Source organism: Musca domestica, unplaced genomic scaffold (genome assembly GCF_030504385.1).
Source record: "Musca domestica strain aabys unplaced genomic scaffold, Musca_domestica.polishedcontigs.V.1.1 45, whole genome shotgun sequence".
NCBI lineage: Eukaryota > Metazoa > Arthropoda > Insecta > Diptera > Muscidae > Musca > Musca domestica.
In genome coordinates, this window is record NW_026712335.1 from 1877389 (window position 1) to 1888013 (window position 10625).

General features: G+C 35.5%; 1 protein-coding gene across 1 annotated transcript in view; it reads left to right on the forward strand.

The window, feature by feature from the left end:
* LOC101896692 (uncharacterized) overlaps positions 1 to 10223 on the forward strand; it is a 165417-nt gene extending 155194 nt beyond the window's left edge. Inside the window, exons 4-7 of the mRNA XM_059127483.1 lie at positions 5852 to 6108; positions 8847 to 9068; positions 9138 to 9331; positions 9410 to 10223. Coding sequence (XP_058983466.1) covers positions 5852 to 6108; positions 8847 to 9068; positions 9138 to 9331; positions 9410 to 9547 — 811 coding nt within the window. The 3' untranslated portion in view covers positions 9548 to 10223. The remainder of the gene's footprint in view (positions 1 to 5851; positions 6109 to 8846; positions 9069 to 9137; positions 9332 to 9409) is intronic.
* Positions 10224 to 10625: the final 402 nt, after the last annotated feature.

Sequence of the window (10625 nt, forward strand, 5' to 3'; positions counted from 1 at the left end):
AGGCCAAAATACTGCAGAGCAACATTCGGGCAGCGTGTGACGGTTTCCTTGGCCGTTTGAAGGCCATAATTCTTATCAAAGGTGACCAATTCGAACAAATCTAAACTTATTCTAAAATTTGATGCTATTTCCGTCAGTTTTTGCTTTCATTCAATAAAATTTAAATAAAATCTAAAAATATATGGCGTTTGACTTTGTTGCAGTTTTTTATCTCACCCTGTACATGTACATTAGTAGCACATTGTAGGGTTAGGGCAATAGTTTATGACTTTGTGCAAAAATCTCTAACACAGCATCACTTTAGAAGGATGACAATATAAGGAGCTGTCACTGAAATAATTTTAACAGCTAACGGACGAATGGCTTAGAAATTACAGCAGTCTGAAGTTAGTTGTAGTTTTTTCATCTCACCCTATACATATAATAACAACCTCCAATTGGCGCCGTATAGCAAAACATATTCAAATCTATTTATTTTTGAAGAAACATTTAAAAATTGTTGACATATCAATGTTCCTAAGCGTTGATGCATCTATGTACCTGTATTCTTCTACCATGAATACGACTAAAAATTTCTATCGTTTATATAACGTTGGTATTGTCTTTATCATCCTTTCTGTTTATTGTACTTTTAAGTTTTTTGTTGTATTCTTAAGATCATTAATGTATATCGTTTATTCTCGTGTTTTTCTTTATCCAAAATCTTGACCTTTACAAGGTCAGCTGTGTGGACTTGGTCTCTTTACTACTTTTATAACTGCCAGAGAGTTTTCTTCAACATTCTTCTCAACAGTTGCTAAGTGGGAACAATTCTTAACCCTTTCAGTGTCAATGAAAATTTTTGTCGAGATAAAAATCTGAAATTCCGTACTAATTTACTAAAATGTGCTCAGAAATTCGAAAACGAAACTAATAGAATAGAACTGCAATATTTTTAAATAGCGAACGTGTCTGTTATTAAAAATATCAAAAATAACGGTTCGTAAGAAAAACAAAAAATGGCAAAGAAAGAGAGTACTTTTAAATGTCAAATATATTTGACAAAAACACTGAAAGGGTTAACATTTATGCTATTTTATCTAGTGTTACTAACGAAAAAAAATGAAAGTATATTGCCGCCGCCTTGGTTTGGTTGGCAACTCGGCACAGCACGAAAAACAATTTAGCCCAGACAGTATGGCGACGACGACCATGTGGATGATGACGACAAATACTGCATACTGTGTCAGTGTTGCCAGTATTAAGGATTTTTCCCCAAAAAGGGGATGCCTTCTCTATACCTTGCACCACATATTTTGTAACATGGAGAAGGAATCGAGATAGGCCCATAGTTACTTTTTAGGATCTTCATAGAATAGTTTTCTGAGTCGATTTATGCATATCAGTCTGTCTGTCCGCCCATGTATTTTTGTAAACAAAATGCAGGACGCATTTATTATTCAATTGAGAATTTTCCAAACAATATTTGTTTCGCCCAAGGATGAACGCTATTCAAATTGGTGAGAATTGGCTCAAATATAGATATAGGTCGCATATATATCTTCAACCGATCTCGGGTTAATTGTGCACTAAATGGCCAACTTCAAACAACCTGAATTTTGGCATATTCAACCGGATTCGGTCTAGAAGCTAGTACATCAAAAATCGGTTCAGATATAGCTATAGCTCCCATTTATATGTTTCATCCGATTTGGGGTTTTAAGTCCCTCACATTCCAAATATGTACTCCACAAGAATGATATTGATATCTTATAGAGCTCGGAAATACGTTTGTCAAATTGGATAAAGCTCCCATATATATCCTTAATTTCAGGTTTATAGGGTGAGATGAAAAAACTGCAACCAACTGCTGTCAATTCAAGCCACTCGTCCGACAGCTGTTAAAATTATTCCACTGACAACTCATTATATAGTTTACAAGCGTACAAAGGGATTTTGGTGAGAATTTTCCAGAAAAAAAGCTTTTCGTGATGGAATTCAAGCGTGATAGTGTTAGTTTGCCTGGAAAAGCACAAGTGGCTATCGTTTGAGCACTCCAGCATTTAAATATGAATAAATTTTTTGTGTCTCGTACCATCGCTCGTTACCATGATACTGGTAGTGTAGCCCGACGCCAAGGAAGTGGGCGGAAGAAAACAGCAGCATCAGCAGAAATGGTTCGAAAAGTAAAGAAGCGACTTGATCGAAACCCGCGTCGCAGTGGCCGAAAAATGGCTCGTGAGCTGAACATATCCCAATATTCCATATTCCACTTGATGAGAAAACATTCGTTGTCCAGCAGTTTATAAACAAACACAATAATCGGGTTTACTTGCCAAAGAGGTTAGCTGAAAATGTACACCTTCGGTTGCCCACCAGAGCCCAAGCTATGGATATGCTGATGCTGGGGGCCGCCATAACAGCCGATGGTCGCTCTCCGCTCGTATTAATCGACCGTGGTATCAGAATAAATGCAGATTATTATCACGAAAATATTCTGGAGGGTGTATTAAAGCCTTGAGCACGCAAACATTTTGGCCGCAGACCTTGGACATTCCAACAGCACTGAGACCATCGCACTCAGCACGCGCCACCCAAGAATGGTTACAAAATGAGGTTCCTCGCTTCATTTCTAGCGCCACCAAAATCTGCGGATACCAATCCGTTGGACACTCGTGTCGGAAAGCAAGGTTCGCACTTAAAATTACCAAAGTGTCGATCACCTCAAGCAAGCGCTTCGACGGGAAAGAGGCCAAAATACCGCATAGCAACATTCGGGCAGCGTGTGACGACTTCCGTTTGAAGCCCATAATTCGTGCCAAAGATGACCAATTCGAACAAATCTAAACTTATTCTAAAGTTTTATGGTATTTCCGATTTTTTTAAATTTTTTTTAATGTAAAGCCTATGGCGTTGCACTTCGTTGCAGTTTTTTTTATCTCACCCTGTATATTAGTTACCTCTGTTATACCATATAGTCGGCCCCGCCCGACTTTTGACTTTTCCTCACCGTTTTTTCTTTTTTTTGTGTTATATGCTTGGGGATATATCTTTTTTTGAAGAAAATCAATTGAATTTGACTAGATTGGGCGATAACATTTTGTAAATTTGGGGACGAGAGACAGAAAAATACTGGCAACACTGTATGGCGTGGTTGTATCAGCGAATAGAAAAAAAACAAGAGCGACAACAAAATAAAATGATTGAACGGAGATTGTAATCAGCGGTGCTCAAGAAAAAATATCTCTTTTCAGTCAAATTTCTCTTTGCTTATTTAAATCAAAAACAAAACAGTGTTAAGTCATTATTTATACAAATATTTTTTATCCATTTACTTTATAAATTATTTTGGCAAACATTCGTGTTTAAAAACAATTAAATAGAACCGTAAAATATAAAGAAAAACAGAATTTTAATTTTCTCTTAAAATATCTCTTTTTTCTGTTCATGTTCTAGAACAGCGGTGCTCAAAACCGTGTTCTAGAACAGGGGTGCTCAAGAAGAAATATCTGTTTTCAGTCAAATTTCTCTTTGCTTATTTAAAACAAGAACAAAACAGTATTAAGTCATTATTTATAGAAATATTTTTTATCCATTTGCTTTATAAACTATTTTGGCAAACATTCGTGTTTAAAAACAATTAAATAGAACAGTAAAATATAAAGAAAAACAGAATTTTAATTTTCTCTTAAATTATCTCTTTTTTTCTGTTCATGTTCTAGAACACGGTTTTGAGCAGGGCTGTTGTAATGCTACCCGTGTTTGTTTGTTGGTGTTCGTTCGCTACTTTGTGGCGCTCTCAAAAATCTGAGTTTTATTATTTGTTTTGTCATTAAATCAAGCAATGTCTGTCTATGACAGCAACAATACAACGCCTTAAGTATCACAAAAATACAACCAAACACATCACGAACAACTTGAGAGGACATTTAAAAATAGCGCACTGATCATGTTGTTGTACGACTTTTAAGCTTAAAGGTTGTGACGACCACCAGTGCTCGGAATTTGTGCAGTTTGGAGAGTGTTGCAGCATCATCATGCAACAGAATAGGCGCGCTTCAGAGACAGTGATTTAAGGTATTAAACAAAATCGACCAGTTGCTACTCTCGACATGGTCATTGGTATTACCAGCACATGTACATATAAAGGGCGATGTTTTAATGATTATCTTTTTGGCATCACTAGGTTGGTTACACAGATCACGCACGTTTTGTTTCACAGTCAAACAATCTGAGCTTTGTTGCCCAAAATCCATGAGCTTGACTTGCATGACACACAGACAGACACGTGTATGGGCGTTCAGAAAACTGAATCTAATGGAGGGGGCAAGTTCCCCCCTCTTCCACAAATTTAGGATTAAGTTTCCAATTAGCAAAGCAAAGCAATTAGCATTAGCAAAGAGTGAGATAAAAAAACTGCAACAAAGTCAAACGCCATAATTTTTAATTTTTTTTAAAAAAATTAAATTGAATTAAAACCAAAAATGTCGGAAATAGCATCAAATTTTAGAATAAGTTTAGATTTATTCGAATTGGTAAACTTTGGCACGAATTATGGCCTTCAAACAGTCACAGTTGAAAAATTTGAATGAACCATTATTCAAACTTCTAAGAATTTTTGAAAAACGCATATCATAATAATCTCCGATTGACGTCGTATAAAAAACATATAAAAATCTACATATATTTGAAAAAAAAAAAACAAAAAAAAGCTGTAAGTTCGGCCGGTCCTAACATTGAATACCCTCCACCATTGGAACGAATTTGTCAATTCTCAAAAATCCGTTAAAAAATTCTGTTAAAGTCTTAAAAATACCGATTGTAGCTGTTATATTAGGGTCTATACGACGATGTGGACCTGCATAGGTAACATGTCATGAGCCATTACAATATTCAAATGCGAAACTTGAAAAAAAAATCGGTTATAATGTAGCTAAAATCATCAAAATACCGAATATCGAGAGGGACCTTCATATGAGGACTATACGAAGACGTGGACCTGCACAGACAATTGTCTTTCTTAGGCTGTAGTACTCATTACGAACTTCAAATACCAAATTTTAAACAATTCCGGGGAATAATGTCGCTAAAAACAACAAAGTACCGGATATCGGGAGATACCGTTATATGGGGGCTATACGAAGACGTGGACCTGCACAAACAATTTTCTGTCTTAGGCTGCAGTATCCATTTCGAACTTCAAATACCAAATGTGAAACAATTCCGATGAATAATGTCGCTAAAATCATCAAAAACCGAATATCGGGAGGTACCGTTATATGGGGGCTATACCAAAACGTGGATCTACATGGCCCGTTTTCAGTACCAAAAGTCCTGAAGACATAACATACATTTGAGTAAAAATTTATCAATCACTTCAATTCGGTCGGAAGCTACAATGATTTCCACAGACGGGCGGACATTGCTAAATCGACATGGAATTTTATGCTGATCAAACATATATATATATGTATATATGTATATATATATATATATATATATATATATATATATATATATATATATATATATATATATATATATATATATATATATATATATGTTTGATCAGCATAAAATTCTATGTCGATTTAGCAATGTCCGACATAGAATTTTATGCTGATCAAACATATATATATATATGTATTAAAAATTAAATCGGATGCTAGCTGTTTGCTATTAACCACTGTTATTTCACTTTTTTTCCTATTGACATAAATATTTTATTTATAGAATATGACATTTGTATAATCCTTTTTTATAAAAGAGAAATTCACAATCTATTTGCCCGCTACTATTTTTTGTTGCTGTTTTACAAGCAATACTCTCCGTATACAACATTAATAACGAAATTATATAATTTCCATTTCAGACGTCACATTTGCGTGCAACAACGCACCATAACAATGCCCGTCAAGACAACAGAGGTCTACAGCCGACCAATTTGGAAACATGTGAGTACGCCATGTCAACCGCAAACACATGCAAATCAAATGTGTACACGCGTCCAGTTGGTGCATGAACAGGCCTATCGCGATGTCATACGTCACAAATCAGCTCAACAGGTCATTTACGATTGCTGTACTGGTTGGATGCGTGAATCACCGCATGCGGATGGCTGTATGAAACGTAAGTAAAAAAAAAAGGTAACAGACATGAGACAACTGACGTAGCTTGGACCGTCACAACAGGCAAGACTAAACTCAGCCAACATAACTTAAAATGCATGTCTCGTCGACTAGGATATTTGCAAAGTTTAAATATTACAATGAGTTTAATTCAATCACATTAACAAGCAGTGAGTCGTCGTCACAAGTATCCACCAGAGTTTTTTTTATATTAAAAATGCATTTATTGATAGTTAATTAATGAATTCAATTTCTTAACTAAATAAATAAAAACAAGTAAAAAACATTAAATTCGGCCGGTCCCAACTTTTAATACCCACCACCTTAGGTTAAAGGAAAAAACCTAAAAAAAAAACATAAAATGACTGAGGCCGTTATATGAGGCCATACCAAAACGGGAATCTCTATAGAAAATTTTATGCTTTTCATCTACCAAATCTTCTAAAATACCAAATTTGAAACAATTATGTGACTAGAATAATGTGTCTAGGATTATCAAAATATCGAATATCGGTGGGTATCGTTATATGTGCGTTATAGGAAAGCGTGGAACTAAATATTCAATGCTCTGCCACCAGCCTATAACCAATTATAAATTATAAATACCAATTTGGAAAAACCATCAAAATACCGAATAACGGGAGGTACCGTTATATGGGGGCTATACCAAAACGTGGACCTCTACATACAATTTTTCGCCACCGGACTAGAACCCTTTATGACCAACAAATACCAATTTTTAGACAAATCCGTGGAAAAATTTGGCAAAATTCATGTAAATACCGAATATTTGGGAGGTTCGGTTATATGGGGGCTATACTAAAACGTGGACCTCTACAACAATTCTTCGCCACCGGAGCTAGAACCCTTTATGACCAACAAATGCCAATTTTTAGACAAATCCGTCGAAAAATATGGCAAAAATCATCAAAATACCGAATATCGGGAGATACCGTTATATGGGGGCTGTACCAAAGCCTAGGCCTATACAAACAATGTTCCGCCACCGCAGCTAGAACTCATTACAAACTACAAATGCCAATTTTTAGACAAATCCTTGGACAAATATGGCAAAAATCATTAAAATACCGAAAATCGGGAGGTACCCATGCATAGGGACTATGCCAAAACGTGGACCGATATGTCTCAATTTCAATCCCAAGCATCCTAAACACTATACAAATTGTTTCGCCAAATTTTGAAGCTCTACATCAAATAATGTGGGCTGTATCGTGATTTCAACAGACAGACAGACTTCTTTTAATCGACTTTAATGCTGATTATGAATGTAAATACTTTATGGGGTCAACGACAAATATTTAGGGATGTTACAAACGAAATGACAAAGTTAATATACCCCCCTTTTTCAAGGTGGAGGGTATGAAAAAGTAGCTAAGTTCGGTAAGGCCGAAATTTGAATGCTCTTCACCATTTGGAAAGGAATTTCAATAACGGTATTTTTCAGAAGTTGTTGAAATTCCAAAGTTCGGCCTTGCCGAGCCTATACGAAGACGTGGACCCGAATAAGTAATTTTTTGTCATAGGCTGTAGTACCCATTAAGATTTTCAAATACGAAATTTGAAACAATTCCGGCGAACAATGTCGCTAAAATCGTCAGAATACCGAGAAAAGGAAGATACCGTTATATGGGCGCTATACGAAGACGTAGGACTGCTTACGATTTTTTTTTTCATAGACCCATTACTACTTTCGAATACGAAACTTAAAACAATTCAGGTGAATAATGTGGGGCTATACAAAGACATTGGCCTGCACAGACAATTTTCTGTCTTAGGCTGTAGTACTCATTACAAACTTCGAATACGAAATTTGAAACAATTCCGTTGAATATTGTCGCTAAAATCTTTAAAATACCGAATATCGGGAGTTACCGTAATATGAGGGATATACGAAGACGTGGACCTGTACAGACAATTTTCTGTCTTAGACTGTAGTATCCTTTAAGATCTTCAAATACGAAATTTGAAACAATTCGGGTGAATAATGTCGCTAAAATCATAATAATACGAATATCGGAATGTGCCGTTATATGGGGGCTACAAGACGCAGACCTGCACAGACAATTTTCTGTCATAGGTTGTAGTATCCATTACGAACTTCAAATACCAAACTTGAAACAATTCCCGTGAATAATATCGCTTAACTCACCAAAATACCGAAAATAGAGAGGTACCATTATAAGGAGGCTATACCAAACGTGGACCTACATTGCCCATTTTCAATACCAAAATCCTGCTGACATAATATACATTTGAATAAAATTTTATCAACCTACTTCAATTCGTTCGAAAGTTAGAGTGGGGGGTCTAAAATGTATATTTCGAGGTGTTACAAACGGTGGAGGGTATAAAAATGCAAATCTAGTAGATTCTTGCGGCTTCAAATGTCTCATCAACAGTAGACAAAAGCGGTGACTCATAACCCCAGCTTTCCTACAGGGTAGCTTTTGGCTAGCTGCTTGCGTAGCCCTGAATTTGACGGTCACTGAACCAAACAGCCAACTGTTACAATCCAATGCAAAAGAAAAAGTTAATGTCGGCAACTACGAGGAAATAGTATGACGGAGTTCTATGGAAATTATTATATTTAATAATGTTCACAATAAATTCTACAAATGGAGTTTCCAGTTTCCACTTAGGCTATTTAGTTATTTTAAAATATACGTCACATATACTTACGTAATTAGTTTTCAATATTTAATTGTCAAACTCTTTTAGCCGTCTGTACTGCTCGCTGTCAAAATGGAGGCACATGTACGGGTCATGATTCTTGCAGTTGTCCGGCTGGTTTTACAGGACGTTATTGTGAAATTGACATCGATGAATGTAAAGAGGAGAAACCCTGCGATCAGGCGTGTATCAACACAGTGGGCTCATATTATTGCCAATGTCGGGATGGCTTCACCTTGCTGGCCGATCAGCAGAGTTGTAAGAAAAATGGTGAGCATTGTCAACACTTTGTATCTACCCACAAATTTATTTGAATAATGGTTTTTTGGACTACCCTAGATGTACACAAGGATGATGCATTTGAAGCCAGAGACTTGGAGAATGAAATTGAGCCACAGGAAGATATAACAGCCAGATTGCAGAAAATCGAAAAACAATTGGCCAATGAAAAAGTGCAATCGAATGAATTGCAAAAAACCTTACAGTCCACATATTCAATGGTCGATTCTCTCAAGAATCGTTTAATCAATTTGGTGAGACAAAAATGCAAAACCCGATTGATTTCATAAAACATTTCTAATATATATGTATATTTCGACAAACAATTTTAGGAAAAACAACAAATGGACTTTCATCGTTTACAAACGAATCTCTACAACACTGAATCGCGCACAATGAAATTGGAGGGAATGGTGAATCTTTTAATGAAATGTCGAAATAATGTCGGACCCAATGCCCAATGTCCCTAAATGTATACTGCTACTGTAACCGTATCCCATATCAAATTGGAAATCGTAGTTTTTATTTAAAAATTTCCACACACACACACCTAAAACAGAACTGCATTTTATTTATTAGGATTTTGAATTAAGCTTAACTCTAGATTTTATGCTTCTTTTTGAAGAAATCTCAACATCCATTATTGACTACTCCCTTTCAATTGTATTGCCATCTATTTTTTTCTTTAATTTTTAATTTCAAATTAGCTTTTAGAAATGCTCAATATTTGTGTATTGTATTTAGGACATTGCCTTCTTCTGTGGGTTGAATTTATTTGTCATTCTTTTATTATAGCATTCCCATTAACCCTAACCTAAAAAAAAAACACTCTCACACAAATGCATGAAATGTAACAAGTCTTGAAAAATTTACGATGTATTTGTTTTGAATTGAAATTTTGCGTTTTTTTGTATGCATGCTGTTAGAGTTTAAGAGAAGTAGAAGAGATATAGGAAATTTGAAACGAATTTCAATTGTAAAAAAAAGCAATATCGGCCTCTTTTTTATTATTCCATGTTCGTGGCGTCATCGTTGTCGTCGAAGAAAAGCTTTTATATGCCTAATTTTAAGGATATGATATATTTGTAACGTATTTAAATGTAAATATTTAAATAAAGTTAATATTAATTGTTTAGATTAAATAAAGTATTGGTGTATGTGTTTTCATTTAATGAACGGCAAGCCGAGATGGCCTTTATCTGCGGAGTCATGTCTGTTCTGAGACGTGGTATTTCAGAGGCTCATGAGAAAAGAGCGCAGAGTGGATAAGATGTTTTTTTTTACATTTTGGTCCTTCAAAAGCAGGTCGTATGAATCACAATGAAAAAACTTCAATAGAGATCGTGGCCTACATAGGGTCGGCCAGTAAGCCCAACTGACAAACAAGTTTACCGTCAAAAGAAATATTGTGATTTGAAATTCAAAGAGAATCAAATCGCAGTAGTGCAAAAACTACTATGTTTATTGTCAAATCGTTGGCAAAAGTAGTCTACTTGGCCGACCTTATGTAGTCCTGGATATATATCGAAAAACAAAATGTCAAAATAT